General features: G+C 34.9%; 2 protein-coding genes across 2 annotated transcripts; one reads left to right on the top strand and one right to left on the bottom strand.

Moving 5' to 3' along the window:
* Positions 1-4,754: 4,754 nt before the first annotated feature.
* MONOS_9718 (uncharacterized protein) lies at positions 4,755-6,044 on the bottom strand (the record flags this gene model as incomplete). Its single annotated transcript, XM_067880244.1, has 3 exons — positions 4,755-5,256; positions 5,341-5,869; positions 5,957-6,044. 3 exons carry the CDS (start codon positions 6,042-6,044, stop codon positions 4,755-4,757), a joined length of 1,119 nt encoding a protein of 372 aa, XP_067719814.1.
* A 737-nt stretch (positions 6,045-6,781) lies between these two features.
* MONOS_9717 (putative 5'-3' exoribonuclease 4) lies at positions 6,782-16,447 on the top strand (the record flags this gene model as incomplete). Its single annotated transcript, XM_067880243.1, has 6 exons — positions 6,782-6,804; positions 6,858-6,922; positions 7,085-7,174; positions 7,240-10,209; positions 10,571-11,647; positions 11,721-16,447. 6 exons carry the CDS (start codon positions 6,782-6,784, stop codon positions 16,445-16,447), a joined length of 8,952 nt encoding a protein of 2,983 aa, XP_067719813.1.
* Between the last annotated feature and the right edge of the window lie 91 nt (positions 16,448-16,538).

The raw sequence follows: 16,538 nt of genomic DNA, 5'->3' as shown, positions 1-16,538 counted from the left end.
GCAAGCCTGTGATTAATAAAAAATAACCAGAAATGTTTTAAATGTTTTAATTTCCTTATTCAGTATTTTTTTTTTCAATATTTCATGTTTTTCAAAAAGATCGAGGATTATTATAATTTTGTTAAGATCATTGACTTGCTGCTTTTCCATCGAATATTTTTTGAAGGAGGTTTTAAGCTTTCATATCATTATACACTGTTTCTTTTTTATTTGATTTATTTGTTTTTTACTTCCTCAATTAGTTATTTAATAGTATGTGCATAAACCCGCACTTGTGCATAAACCCGCACACTTGACATTTTCTTTTGAAATGCTCTTCCACTTTTATATATGTGAAAGCGTTTGGCATTTTGATGCAACCAGTGACTTTTTTTGTCCAACATTAAGTCTTTCGAATGAAAAATTAAAAACAAAAATTTTTGATAAAAAGATAAAAAAAGATCAAAAATTTTTGTTTTTAATTTTTCATTCGAAAGACTTAATGTTGGACAAAAAAAGTCACTGGTTGCATCAAAATGCCAAACGCTTTCACATATATAAAAGTGGAAGAGCATTTCAAAAGAAAATGTCAAGTGTGCAGGTTTTGCACCCAACTATTTACATTTTTTCTCATTTCACACATTTTCCAAAAAAACACGATTTCCAAAATAAATAAACTTTTGTTTTCTAATTCTTTGAAATGATAAATGAACATTATAAAAATATAACGATTCTCGTGTGTCAAAATATTTATTTGTTTGAATATGTTTGGTAATTTGAATTTCAAAAAAATCATCTATACTTGCTTTTCAGTTCAAATTCTTGAAAAGATCCTTTTCATTTCAATGCTTAATACAAATAAACAATAAATAAAATTTTGAATATTTTTTTCATTTACGCATAATTTGACACAAACACTTGTTTATATTAAAAATCGTGTTTTAAGCAAAAACAGTGAAATAAGAACAAAATGTCTAAAATTATTTTGAAAAAGTAAAAACAAGTTAAAATAATAATACGGGAATATATGGGGGAAAATTCGGACTTTCAAGCTTTTTATGCACAAAGCATAAAAAAATTGTTTTCCTAATAACATTATTAAACTTATTCAGATTTCAATATGAATTTGATTTTCATATCCGGTATCATGCATCATTGATGAAATAACAAAATGTTTTGTAACCTCACATGTTTTTCAAAAAATGAACCCATTTTTTTCAATTTCTTTGATAACAAAAAAGTTCATTTTAAAGTGCATAATTTTTCAATGAAAATGCCTGAAGTCAAATATTTTGTCCCATATTATTGAAATGTTGTGGCTAAAAACGTTTTGCATAATACATTCACTTCATTGCCATCAAGTCTTTGATCTGGGTACTGAATTAAAAAAATTATTACAATTTTTGTGAACAAAAAATGTTCAAAAGATAAAATAACAGAAAGTTGAAAATCATAATTATGATAAAATTGAGAATTTTTTAATTTTTTGTTTCAAACATTTGTTGTGCTCGAAAAAAGCATCAGAAAGTTGCAAAAATAAAAAAAAAAGGGTTGAGATAAAAATTTGAGGTCAAGATATAATATGCCCCCTAGATGGAAACAAAAATAATCACCCAGTGATCTTCATTCTTTTGAAAAACATCACTTTTATAACTTCTCGTTTTCAAGATTTTTTTTTTTTTTTTTTTTTGAAAGCTCCATTTGTCTTATTTTCAGGTGATAATGAATAATAGTTAATTAATCCAAAATTTCATTCCAACAAACCAAAATTCACCAGCATGTTAATAAATGCTTGACAGTACTTCAATTTTTGTCCAAGAGAAATTTGGAAAGTTTGAATCAAAATGTGATAAAAATATTGAATTTTAACTTTCATCTGAAAATAATGCTTAAAAAACTTTTCAAAAAATTCAATAACTATTTTTTTCCTCCCTTATTTTCAAGCTTAAGATAATAAAAAAATTTTGCAACATTACAAATCTCCAGTTAATTTGCTCTTCTCTTGCTTTGTGAAATACAATAGACTCATGAAAAAGATCACAAGAGTTATTTTATTTGAATACATATGTGACGAAATATATTGTTTTATGAATTTTGTTCTACACAGCTCTTTCAAAGATTTTTCTCAACTTTTTTTATATTTCAATATTCAATTTTGCACGGAAATGTCAGAATAACCTTTTTTTGATTGAAAAAAAAACTTGGAACAAATTATTGAATTATCTTCTACTGTCTGTCCAAAAAAAATGTTGATCTGTCCTTTTTTTATGTTGATCATACCATCAACAATATCAATGAAGGATGCCAAAAATTGCATGATAAGAGTGTGATTGATATGTTTTGTTTATGTCATGCTTTGCTTAAGAGCACTTTGAGTAAATGACTCGAAAATAAACAAAATAGAAATGGTACGCACGTAATAATCATTCAATTTCAATTTACCATTTTTATGCATTTTCTTTTTGGTTTTGTATCTTTCATATGGGTAATTCTTTTTGAAAAGTCGCAAATGTTTAATTTTCAGATAAATCAATAATTTCACATTTTGTTCAAATTTCTGTTTCCACTCACAAAATTTCTTCAGAATGAATGAAATAGCATTATCCAAAAATATATTCCATATTAGTGAAGTTTGGTGAGTGGAAACAGAAATTTGAGCAAAATATGAAAATTTTGATTTATTTGCAAATTAAACATTTGCGACTTTTCAAAAAGAATGACCCATATATCGTGAAGATTGAATAATGAAACATATCGAAGATCACCTCATGATTGGTTCTAAGTCAAAAAACTATCGCATGCGAAACGGAAAGTTAATTCAACAGAAACAGTCGGTTTGTTGTTCTCAAATTTTCCATATTTTAGCAAAATACCTGTTTTTAAAAAAACTTCAATTTAGTGCATTCTTCAAATAAGCTAATTTGTTCTGTCATTTTATTGCAGAGTATATCCTTCTCATGCTTTCTATGTGTTGAAAAAATCATTATAACTTCAACTTTTTATTTTCCTTAATTATTGCATTTATTATTGAAAGCGACAATTTATTTGTTTAAAACAAGATTATGAACTTTTAATTTTGATTTCAAAACTTTGATTTTTTATCATAATGAAGATTTTTTATTTTTGTGATATTTTTGATGTGTAAAGAGACAAAATAAATAAATTCATAAACTTTTGTGTTGACACTTGCGATTAGTGAGAAAAAATGAATCATATTTTCTTGAATCCAAAGTGTGATCAATGAGATATTTGATCGCTTTCTTTGTTTATATATATCTAAAATTAAGAATAATGAAACAAGCGCAACAGTCAAAAATCAATATTCAATTTTATTCTGAGATTTAGAAGTGAAAAGCACGAATAAAACAGACAAATACAAGTTCGGAGTATAAAATAAACATATGAATAAAAGAAACTGATTCAAATAGTTCAAAAAAGTCACAATATGAAATAAACACGAATCAATAAATAATCATCAAAAAAACAAACAGATATCCAAAGATTTTTAAAAGAATATTCTCTTTTAAGACCAATTCGAGTGAGAATGATAATGAAAGAATATGACATTAAACAGCTGCATAATCTGTAAATGAACTTTTGAATTACAAACAATAAACATCATTGATCATGTTTTAGCAAAAAATATAGGAATAACTCCATTTTTTACATGAAATTAATTTTTTTTTATTTATTATCCATTTAATAAATATAAAATATGGTATGTCCTTTATTTAATAAGCATGGGATGATGAACATTAAAAAAGGACAGATCAACATTTTTTTGGGACAGACTGTATGAAAGAATTCTGTCTCATATTTGACATTCAAAAGAATCCATTCAGGAAGTGGGAGATAAGAATTATCTTCCGAAAAAAAATTTGTTTGTTTTGACAAACAAATTTAAATTGTGTCAAAGTGTTGATGAAATGTGTTAAAACTTTTATCCACTTTTCTGTTTGTAACCTTCATCATTAAAAAGTTCAACCTTTTCTGTAATTTCCTATATGAATAATTGAATGAGTTTCTTTATCATTCACATAAACAATGCAAAAATGTTTCTAAAAATTCATATATATATTTTTCTTTTCTTGGAATTCCACAAGCGAAAAACAAATAAAAATTTTATTTCATTTGAGCAAAACATTTAGGCAAGATGCCACTTTACGGGGACCCAATTTTTTCGTTAAATCCATGAATAAATAGCTAAAAAATGCAATGCAGAGATATTACAAATATGTTAGGTTCATAATAACCTATTGATCAAAACTAAAAATGATTGAATAGTTTATTATTCAAATCTTAAGTTTTACGAGACTTTTTTCAAACTTCATAAAAATACTTTAATTGAGTTATTTTCAACCCAAACAATTGCATATAGCAATAAAATTCAAATTTAAAAACCTAAAAATGTCTTTTTATTGTAATTTAATTAATTTATCGAAAAAATTATTCAAAATTCATATTAGGGGACAGTTGTTTTTGAGAACGCAAACCCAAAAAAAGTTAAATGAAAAATAAAACATTCAGTCAACACCAAAGAGCGTTGATGAAAATTCACTTGAAATAATTTAGCGTTTTCATAAAGCTTATTTTTAATTTTTTAGGTACCCTTAAAGTAGCATTATGCCAACATTTATTAAAAGCCTCCGTCATTTTATATCAGAAGTCGAATATTTTTGATTGAATATAAACAGAAACTTTGAAATACGAAAAATTATTTACGAGAATTTAAAACTGAAATTCATTTATTGATTACAAAACAAAGCGCAAGAATCTCACTTTTTTGGTGGAGGGATAAACAGTGAAAGAATAGCCTCTTTTTCTTTTGATGCAACAACTGTATAATTGTGCACAACACCTCCTTCTTCAACATGAGTGACAACTTCACCACTCGAAGAAGAAGAAGAAGATGATGATGAAGATGAACTTTTCGCATCTCCAGCTTCATTCGATTTTTCAGAATTGCTTTCGAGTCTTCTTGAATCAGACTCGATTGCTTTTGATTCTTTTCCATCTCCACTGCTTTCTCCTTTTGCTTCATCCTCCTTCTCTTCTTTCACCTCTTCTCTGATGATCATATCAACAACCTGCGCAAATACCTCAAAAGCTTCGTCATTTGTCTCGTTTTTGTGATACTCGCGAATAATCAGATACGCATACCCACATCCTTTCACTCGTTCCCTTCCCACCTTCGATGACACAACCAGCAGCAGAATCTGCCCACACATTTTCCTGATGAACGGGTCCGTCTCCTTTGTCTTGATCTCATCCACACTGCTTGTGTGCAGCCCATGCGGAGTGGATGATATTATTAACCTCTCCTTCATCACTCAATCCACAATAACCATTTTGTCTGCACACCCAATCAATCCTGTTCCGTCGCTGACCACCTCCCACTCATGCTCTTTGCGTTCTACACTGCCTTTATCTTCAGTGCCATCTGACGAGGAAGTAAGCTGTTGTGTCATTTTTCTCATCTTCTCTTTAGCGGCGTTGCGAGGCAGTCTCTGAGACAAAATGTCAGGTAATCCAGCAAGCTCACCTGGCGGATATTCTCCATCTTCATCAGCTATCGTCTGGAGAAGCGAAGCTATCAGATCAAAACCAGGGTGCTCGACTTTTTCTGTCGAAGTGTCTGTTGGAGAAAAAGTTGTTGAATTTGCGGATGAATTTGTAGAGGGGCCAAGTAATCTTAACGGTTCGCTTCCTTCCACCAGACAGTTGCGTATGGTGCCCATAATTCCTCCGCGACGCATTAAATCAATATGCCTTATAAAAGGAATCAAATTTCCAATAAGTGTCGGACGAGGAAAGCATGCAGAAGCTGTTGAAGAAGCGGATGATGAAATGCTTGGTTGCTTTTGCCTTTGGAGGAGAATTACTCTGCATTCTGGAAGTTGAGATATGTCCGTCAACAACGACGCAACATAGTGTAATGGATCGCTTAATTGTAATTTTACTTTTGAACTTTTCACACCTTTAGCATATCGAGATGATTTCAAAAAATAGTTCTCAAGTCTCAAAATTAATATATCTGCATCAAAACATGAGTAACGCTCTTCCATTTTTGTAGGAACCTTTCTAACACCAATTGTGTGAAACAACAAGTTCAATACCTCGGGATATCTTGTGATATTCGACAATATCGCGGCATACATCGAGCGAAAAGGATTATCATCGTCACTTATTCTATCCACAAGCAAAGTGAATAGTTCTTTAGAACTGCCCTTTTGATGCTCATCATTTGACTGATCGCTCGCTTTCAATTCCGCTTCGACTAGATCTTTTTGGTAAAGTCGAGTAAATTTTAGGCAAGATGGACGATCAGAAGTTATGTTAACAATAGATATTAAAGCTGCATGTGCAGTATCTTGGGCATCATTTCAAAGCTTCCATATCTCATTTAGGCCCAACGATGCAAGTATTTGTCTTGTTTTTGGATTTGTGGAAAATCCTGCCAAATGATTCGTGACTATTTAACGGATTTCAGATCTATCAGATGACAAAAATTCAATAAGTTCTTTTAATTGCTCTGCAACTTCCTCTCAGTGAAGACATGATGTTCTGTTTCAAAAAGAACTTTTAATATATAAAATATATAGTTTCTTTTAAATCTTGCAAAAAAGAGTTTATCTTAACTTCATATTATAAAAATGGAAAACTTATCTTAATAAAAGAAAAAAAAATTTTTTTTGAAAATCTTTCGAGAACAATCAAAAAATATTACACATATATATGATCTGCTTCTTTTTTTGAAAAGAAATAAGAATATTTTTTTAAATTGAACGATCGTATTTCGTAAATGGGGATTCCTCGTCTTTTCAGGTGTGAATATTTGCTAAGTTTTATTGGAGATTAATTTTTTATTGCTATGATAGATGGATGAGTGAACGCTATCCAATGATTCTTTCACCAGCTGATCCATTCTCTGCTCCTGACATCGGTTTCATTTAAATTAACATTCAAATTTGATTTTTGATTTTTTTTATTTTTCAATATTTAACAATTTAACAATGATTTTTGAAAGATAATTTATACTTGGATGCAAATGGAATTGTTTATGATTCTTTTAATTATGAATCATTATCTGGTAAAATTTGTTCAGAAGAAGAAGTAATGACCGAAGTTTTTCGAACTTTCGACAGATTGTTTCAAGCTGCAAGGCCGAAGAAGCTAGTTTATTTCGCAACGGATGGCTTGACTTCTGATAATTTGAATGAACTGTATCTTTGAAATTTTCATTTATTATTTATTATTCAGGAGTTGCTCCAAGGGTGAAAATGCATTTGCAAAGGAGAAACTGGTATAGATCTGCATTTGAAGCTCAAAATTCACCTGAGACTCACATTGAAGTTGAAAATGGAAAGCATGTTTTGACTGACGACTGCGTCATGCCTGGAACGGAATTTATGAGCAAATTGAAAGAATACATTAAGTATTATTCGCAGATGAAAATGAGCACAGACAAAGCATGGGAAAGGCTGAAGGTGATCATTTCTGGCAGCGATGTTCCAGGTGAAGGAGAACACAAAATCCTGTCGTACATCCGCAACAAGAGGCGGGAGAGGGACTACGACCCGTCCACTTCGCATTGCATCTACGGGCGCGATGCGGATCTGATTATGCTGGCGCTGCTAACACACGAGCGGAACGTTGTGATAATGCGGGAGGAGCTGGAGGAGTCGCTGTATGACGATTCTCCGCTCGACTTGAACCACCGCATGAAGCTGCAGTTTCTGCATGTGAATATGCTGAGAGAATACTTGGCGTTGGAGTTCAAGGAGTTCATGGAAGATGGCAAACTTGGCAGTTGTAGTTGTAGTTGTTGTGATAGTTATTCTAATGGAGATAGGAGGAAAAGCATAGAAAGTGGAAGTGCAGATAAAGACAGAAATGAGGATGGCAAATCATTAGAAACAATTCAAAATGTTCCATCTTCTCAGAAAGAAACGACGCATTCATCTGAATCGTCTTCGTCAACATCTTCTTCCTCTTCTTCCTCTTCTTCCTCTTCTTCCTCTTCCTCTCCAACCCATCCTCTTCTGTCCTTCCCCTTCGACTTCGAGCGCGCTGTGGACGATTTCGTGCTCCTCTGCTTCCTTGTCGGAAACGACTTCATTCCGCGCATAATCTCACTGAACATTGGCGAACAGGCTATCACTGCGATTATCTCTGCCTACAAAGCCGTGCTGCCATCGATGCATTCCCACCTCACTGAAAGAGGGTGGGTGGCTGATTGGGGCGCATTCGAAGCGATCTGCCAGAAAATGGCGAAGGAGGAGAGCAAGACGGTGAGCGATTTGATGATCCCGCGAAACAGAGGAGGAGTCTGGGCAAGTAATCCATCATCTCTTCAGTTTCCTTCTTCCAATTCCTCTTCCTCTCGTTCTTGTTATAGGCGTATCCCTTTCCTATCATTTTATGAGCATTCCTCTTTGCACAGTGAATTCGTCTTGTTTGTGCAGAACCTCCATTTTTCGATATCTGCCGATGTTTTGTTTGAGTTCTTTGCTTCTCTTGTTAAATTGCCAAAAAGAGAAAGGAAAGCAGCAAACGCATTAACATCATCAACAACATCAATGATAAGCAAAGAAGAAGGAATGGAAGGAAAAGCACTGGAACTGCTGGGTCCAGCAAAGAAAACATTAGAAGATGCAGGAGCTGGAGCTGGCGAAAACGAAAAAGAAGATAAAGAAGACGAATCACTCAAAGAATCAAGTCTCTTTGATCCCTCCACTGCCCTCACTCCAAGTGAACCTCCACTTCGCGTGAGGATTGCAACAGAACGCGACAAGACAGATGAAACGAAGGAGCGATCGAAAGGGCTTGGCTTTGTGGAGTATGCAAGCAGAGAGGATGGGATAAGAGCGATGCTTTTGGCAGACAGGAGAGAACTGAGGGGGGGGGTGCTGAATGTGAGGGAGTCGAAGAGCGGGTTTGGAGGCAGAAGCGGAAGAGGCGCTCATCATTATGGAGGAAGAGGAAAAAGAGGAGAAGAAGGAGAAGGAGAAGAAGGAAAAGGAAAAGGAAAAGGAAAAGAAGAAAGAGTGGAAAGAGGAGGAGAAGAAGGAGAAGGAGAAAAAGATGAAGAAAAAGGTGAAAGTTATGATAATGGTAATGGTACTGGTAGTAATTATGGTTATGATAAATTTAATAGAAGTATTAATAGCAGTAAGAGTATTTGTTCCTGTAACTGTATTAAAAAAGATGAAGGAGAAAAAGAAGGGAAAGGAGAAATGAGTTTCTGGCAGAGAAAGAAGATGGAGCGAGCGAATGAACTTAAAAGAAATTCCAGTGATAACTCCAAAAATGAGTTTTCTTCATCATCACCTTCATCATCATCATCATCATCTTCTTCTTCTTCTACTTCAGGTTCCTCTATTTCTCTATCAAATCCATGGAATTCTTTTTTTCCTTCTTCTTCTTCACAAAAAAATAAATATGTACATTATTGGCCAGCTTACAAATTTGATGCGCTTCCAAATGAGATGGATCGATTGAGCATTCAGTCACACTTTTCTTCTCCTTCTTCTCCTTCTTCTTCTCCTCCTTCTAATTCCTCTTCCTCTTCTTCTTCTTCAAATCCAATGACAACACCATTATCATTATCATCTCCATCATTCTCGCCTTCTTCTCTTTCTCCTTCTCCTTCTCCAGCTGCTTCGCTTTCCTCTTCGCCTTCTTCTTCGCCTTCTTCTCCTTCACCTTCTTCTTCTTCTTCTTCTTTTTCTTTTTCTTCTTATTCCTCTTCCTCTTCCTCTTCCTCTTCCTCTTCCTCTTTCTTTTCTTCTTCTTCTTCAACAGAACCAACTCGGTTTGCTGATCTCACTTGGAGAGAAATGTATTACACAACGAAGCTTCATTTCCCTCTGCCACTGCCAAATCTTAGAGAAGGAACTGAAAAAAAGAAAATTTCTGATGAAAATGATGATGAAATTTCGTGTGATGAACAAAAATCTTCAACATCTTCTTCTTCATCTTCTCCTTCAATTTCTTCTCCTTCTTCTCCTTCTTCTCAATCTCCTTTCCCTCATCCTCTGTATGACCTTGTCTCCGACTACATCACTGCTTTACAATTCGTCTTTTTGTACTACACATGTGGCTGTCCGTCGTGGAGCTATTATTTCTCCTCGTTTTATTCTCCTCTGCTGACTGATCTCGTGGGCCTCTCACAGTTCACAGAGAAATTTGAGAGAGGAAGGAAAGAATGTGAAGGGAAGGATAGGATAGGTTTGTTTAATAATTAAAAAAATTTTTTTTAAAAAAGGAAAAAGAAAAGGAAATGAGAAATATTTATTTGAAAGTATTTTATTGAATATATTTATGTTTTTCTGCGTATGCTTTCATCTTTTTCTCTTTAACATTCAACTTTTCATTTTCTTTTCTCAACATATTATTTTTTTTTTTGAAATGACATTTTGTGTGTTTTTTTCAATTTTTGATACATCTTTCAACTAAATAATCACATTTTTCACATTTCTTTTCTCTTCAATTTTCTTTCATTTCACTTTCATCACATTCTTTTCCCTTTCATTTTGCATTTATTTTTCTGATATGTCATTATCACAATAATTATCGTTGTTATTAATAGACGCATTCTACCCATTCGAACTGGACAAGCCAGTTCACCCATTTGAGCAGCTGCTTTCAATCCTTCCTCCTGTTAATGCAAATCTTCTTCCTCATCCGCTTCGTCCTCTTTTAACTTCTTCTTCTTCTCCGCTTTCGAAATTCATTGTGACTACGCTGTATGTGGACAATGCATTTACACCAGATGGATTTAGGAAGAAAAACAAACATGCACTGGTTAAATATACACTGAAGAATAATAAGTGGAACGTTGAAGACGAAGAAATGGAAGAAGGAGAAGAAAAAGAAAGAAGAAAAAGAAGCAGAAAAGGCAAAAGGAGAGAAAAAGAGAATTTCGATGAAAATGCATGTTCTATTGATACTAGCAAAGTTAGATTTAACCTGACATATTCGAAAACTTCAGAAACTTCACTATGTTCGTTGTATTCATCATCATCTTCTTCATTGTCTTCCTCCTTATCTTCATCTTTCCATCCATTTCAGCCTCTGCCTACAGACATAATTATCAACGGAAGCAAGCTTGCTGAACCGCCTCATTACGAATCAGTTGTGCTTCTTCCTTTTGTTGAGCCAGATGTTGTCATCAAAGCAGCAGAGGAATTGTATCCGGCGTTGAGTGAAGAAGAAAAAGAACGCAATGAAATGGGATGGAACCTGGTTTTGATGGCTCCTGAGCATCCAGAGAGGAAAAGAGAGATGGAGAGAATTAGAGGGGAAGCTATGGAGAAGAGGAAAGAGGCGATTGAGAAGTGGAGAAAGGAGGAAGATGAAAGAGTGAAAGAGAAAGGGAAAATGGAAGAGGAAAAAGAAAATGACGATGAAGAAAGGAAATTAGCCATCCGAAACAAATTGAACGAAGAGCTTGTGTCAATTGAGAATGAAGAAGAGGCCAAGATGGAGGCGGCATATCCTTCTCATTTATTGGAGCCACCTTCACATTCTGACTTGTCTTATTCTGCTTCCCTTCATTTCCCTCTGCTCAAACAGTGTCGTGTTGCTGTGCTCAAAGCAGGACCTCATTCGGATAAACCGATTGAGGAGGCAGATGAAAACGAATTGAAGATTTATTCAAATTCTGGTTTGACTTTTACATTTTATAAAAAAATAATGATTTATTATTCAACTCTTTCTGTGTTTCTTTTCATTCTCAGGTTCGATCGAGTATTGGAGAGAAAGCTTCATTCCCTTTGAGCCGAAGCTCCTTCCTGGCTCTTATCTGCGTGCTGGCTTTTCATCGCTTTATGTTCTGCGCAAGCCTTCCATTTCGTTCTTTCTGTCACATTCGCTTCCTTTGCCGTCTTTGGCAGTCAACCGGATGCCGATGACAGTTCCAAGTGTGAATTGCTTAACGGGGTCGCCCTGTTTGACAGATCAAAAAGAAGAGAATTCCAAAAAAGACGAAGCAAATGGGAGTGGAGAAAAGGGAAAAGAAGAAATATTGAGAGAGATTGACTGCTTAAGAAAATCTACTCTGAATCTGAAGAACTTTGTTCGCCCGGTGAAGATGAAGATGTTTGCAAACGAATCGAAAAAACCTTCTCAAATTATTAATGTTGGAAATCCACTTTTCACTAAAAAGGAAGGAAAAAAGATTCAGAGGTATCTTACAAAGAAGACAAAGGAGGAAAATGAAAGCATTGAAAAAAGAGAAAGACTTGAAGATCATAATATCGACAACTTTGATAAACAACAAAAGCAACAACAACAAAACGGAAAAGAATTTGACGAAGAAAGAGAGGCGAAGGATGATTATTACAGAGTCATGAAAATGAATGAGGAAATGTTTGAAAAATCAAGCAAGATCGAGGGAAACAAAGAAATGGATACAGATTCCTCAAAGAAAAGCGATGAAGACGATGAAAAAGAGGAGAAGGAAAAGCTGAAAGAAGAAATGACAAAGATGTTATCTCACTCTTCTTCGTTAGCAAAAATTGATCCAAGAACTTTTCTTCCCCCTTCTTTTGCTTCTCTTTCCTGCTCCGCACGACTTCAAATGGTCAGTGATGTGCTTCGGTTGCTTGTTGGGTGTGTGTGCTATGTTTCCTATCCCCATTTGATTCCAGCGAGAGTGTACAGAATTGATGCTCCGAAAATTAGCTTTGTTCTGGACCCGATGGCGAGCGAGAGGGAAGAAGAGGAAGAACTGAAAATGAGGAGATTGGAGAGAAAGATGGATGAATTAAAGAGTAAAATGGAAGAAGAAAGACTTTCAGAGCTATCTGGGGTTGGTTTTTGTAAAGAAATTGATGAACAAACAATGGAAGAATACAAAGAATGGAAAAAAGCAAGGGAAGAGGAAGCAATATTTTGCGAGATAATGAAAGCGATGTGGAAGAATGAAACACTCGAAAATGAATATGAAAAAAGCAATAATGAAGAAGAAGAAGAAGAAGAAGAAGAAGAAGAAGAAGAAGAAGAAGATGATGATGATGATGATGATGATGAGATTGACGAAAAGGAAGTGAAGTTGCACGAAGATCCGAGAGACAGCATGGACAACAATGAAACGCTGAATGAAGTGCAGATAAAAGAAACTTGTAAAGAAGAATCACAGCATTTATACGTATCCCCTTCGCCACAACAAAATACTAAGAGACTTGATAATCTTTCTGGAATGAGAAATCAAAATTCCCAATCTCATTCTCCGTCTGACTACTCGCTATCACAGTACTGCTTACCAAAAAGCCAGAAGGATTCTTCTTCTTCTTCTTCTTCTTCTTCGACTTCGACTTCTTTTCCATATTCAGCCACTGCCTCTGTTTCACAAACACAATCGCAATTCGAATCCCAAAGTGATGATAACAATGACTTCAACAGTAGAGCACCTCTTATTGACCAATTTGAAAGTGCTTGCTTGTCTTCTTCATTCATTAAATCTCTTCTGCAGATTCATCACATTCTTTCTTTGAACTGCCCTACTCTTTTTGCTCGCTTAATTGCTCGTTCTATTTCTCTTCAGCCGCTTTCGGATGAATGTTTCAACAGCCGTTTTTCATTCATTCGGAACCAACTGATTTCAAAGCGAGGCATTGATGTGGGAAAGATATCAAGTATTATGTGCTATGTGCACCCTTTATGCTCAATGAAAAAAGGATGGAGAAAGCGAAGAAGAGCAATGAAGGTGGAGGAGATGAAGAGAATGGAGGAGGAAGAAAGAGATGAAAGAGAAATGAACGATGAGCTGCAGAAACAAAATAAATTCAAAAGTGGGGGGAAATATACAAATCCAAAAGATACAGATGAAGAAGATGAAGACGACGACGACGACGATGATGATGATGAAAGTTTGAAATTTGAAAGAGAGAAATTTATGATGAATTACGCAGAAGCCGAAAAATTAGTACAGAGAAGTCGAGCTGATGGAGAAGAGGTGAGCAAAGCAGATTTGGAGAGAGCACAAAGAAGTCTGAAAAAGGGACTGTATGGTTTTTACTCTACAAGATCTGCAACAGACGGAAAGATTGGGATATGTGATGTTTGGAATCCACAAAAGGGAAATGGAAAAGAAAAATTTAATAGTGAAAGCATGCTCAGCTACATCTATGATCATGATGAAGAAGTGGTTTCTGCCGAGTACAATGTGGGTGACGCAATGTGTGTACCAATACAGTTGATATCAGCAATCCCTTCATTCACAAAAACAGTTAATAAGACATCAGAGCAGTTAACAGAATTCGAACACCAACTTGCGGCCTTTCAAACAGTTCCTAATGAAACCCCAACTTTATCTCCAAGCGATGTAATATGTGTTTGTGGAAGCAATCTGAATGTTCTTTCTGTATCAAAACGAGATGAATCAGGAGAGCTCGTTCCTCTTTCTGTCTCTTCTATTCCTCATCCGCTCGCTCTATTGGCTGCATCTGGGTCTGTTTTGAGTGTAAATAATGTGACAGGTAAAGAATCAATGAACGTAAACAGAGATAGTTTGAAAGCAAATGCGGATGATAATAATAAAGATGTGCTAATAAAGGTTGAGTTTGATGCATTTGAGGAACAAATTCCAGGGAAAGAAACAAGTTTGTTCAGCAACATCCCATTTGCTCTTTTGTGTTCTGAAATACTGAGTCAAAGATCAGAAGAAGGTGGCACAAAAATATCGTTGCTTCCTCCAAAATATTCACTATATCCAAATCTTCTTTCATATTGTTTAACAACCTCACAGATGTGGATTGATATGAAGGATGTTTCAAAATTATTACACATATCTCATTTAACTCTTCAAATGCTAACAATGCCAAACTTCACGTTAACGCTCACAATGAACAATGATTACAGCAACAGAAGTCGTAACTGGCACGAACAAAGTTCTCAGTTTTCTGCTGTTAATTCTCGGGTTTACAAAAAATTTTTTGATAGAGACCGGCTGAATCAAGAAGAAGTTGGAAGGAAGAATAAGGATCTTGGATGCTATAAGCTTGATTCAGGATCTGCATTTAGATCTGGTGATGAATCGCAAGATATTCGAAAGAATTTGAATGAAATGAAGCGAAAAGATCAATCAGAAGCAAAAGAAGCAAATGTCGCAAAAGTTCACTTTCCTATGAATGTGACCTTATCATTCCCATTCATCGATCCAGTCAATAACAGTCATTCTCCTCTATATGCTCGCTTCAATCCGATAAAAGACTGTACGGAATACTCGTTTTATGCTCTACAGATAATGTCGAAATTCAAAAAGAACTTTCCTGCTGTATTTGATTTCTGTGAGTCGTTGACTTCAATACCAATTCGCCTGAAGAGGTTTGACGTATTCTCTGTGTTTGGCCATGGCAATGCTGAAGAGGAAGTGCAAAGGTTCATTGATTGGATGGATGAGAAGAAAAAGTATATGAGCAAGCAACCGGAAGCAGAAGTCGGAAAATCCACCACAATGAGACTTGAGAAAATGGGGATGACTGTGATGGAAAGATATGAGAGGGAAAGTGGATGGTCAAAGAATACTTTCACTTTTAATGAAGACGGGCAAAGCCCAACATCTACCTCAGCTAATGTTCACTCAAAAGTCAAAGAACCAAAAACAACTCGCATTCATGTTACTTGCTCAATTCATCCAGAATGTCTTGTTTCTGCAGTTTTCAGAATAACCAATGATGGTAGTGATGTCACTGGAGGGCAGCTGCGCATTGGCGATCGAGTGGTGTCAGTTGCTGCAACTGGTCTTGTTCCTTTTGGCACGTTAGGACGAGTAGTTGCCTCGACATACCCCACTCCGTCCCATTGCGACATATGCCCAATGCATGCAAAGGTTTTCCAACCATCTTCTATTGGAAGTGAAGTTGTTGATTCTTCCAGGCATTTAACAAGTGGTTATCAACACTCTTCGATTCCGTGCGACCACCCATTCCTGATTGAGCCATATTTGAAGAATTCATATGTCTCTTGGGGTGTTTCAGATCGAACAACTGAGACACTTGCTGATCGTCAGCTGAATAATGAGCGATCCGTGAAAGTGTGTTGGGAGCGTCCGATTTTGTCTTGTCATTTTGAAGAAGGAGAAAAGGTTGAAGAAGAAAACTTCTTGGATGATGAAACTTCGAAAAAAGAAAAAGAAAATTTTGAAAAAGAAAAGAATGGAAAAATGTTTTGTGTTAGCGATGTTGCGGCTGATGATGTGTATAGATATGCATCATTTACGAGTCCATTTCGCAAGTTTCAAGATATTCTCTTCATAAATCAAAAACTAAACACTTCTTCAATTGAAAGAGAAGTCCAAAGTTTTAAAGAAATGGCAATAAGAGCCCTAAACAGTATTGACGAAGGAGAATGTATATCCTCTCAATTCCTTTCTTTAACTCCATTCAAAAATGAAGAGAAAGGCGATTTTATTAATTTTATTGCTGATATTCTTCCAATTATGAAAGATATCGCAGAGGTGTAAATTGATTGTCTCTGAAGATCAGATATTTATGTTTTGCTTCCTTTTTTTAATTTTTATGTCTATTCCTTTTTCAAATCATATTTTTGTTCAA

Source organism: Monocercomonoides exilis (genome assembly GCF_001643675.1).
Source record: "Monocercomonoides exilis strain PA203 chromosome Unknown scaffold59-495361, whole genome shotgun sequence".
NCBI lineage: Eukaryota > Preaxostyla > Oxymonadida > Polymastigidae > Monocercomonoides > Monocercomonoides exilis.
Note: the sequence above shows the minus strand (reverse complement) of the source record. Positions and strands in the feature narration are given on the sequence as shown.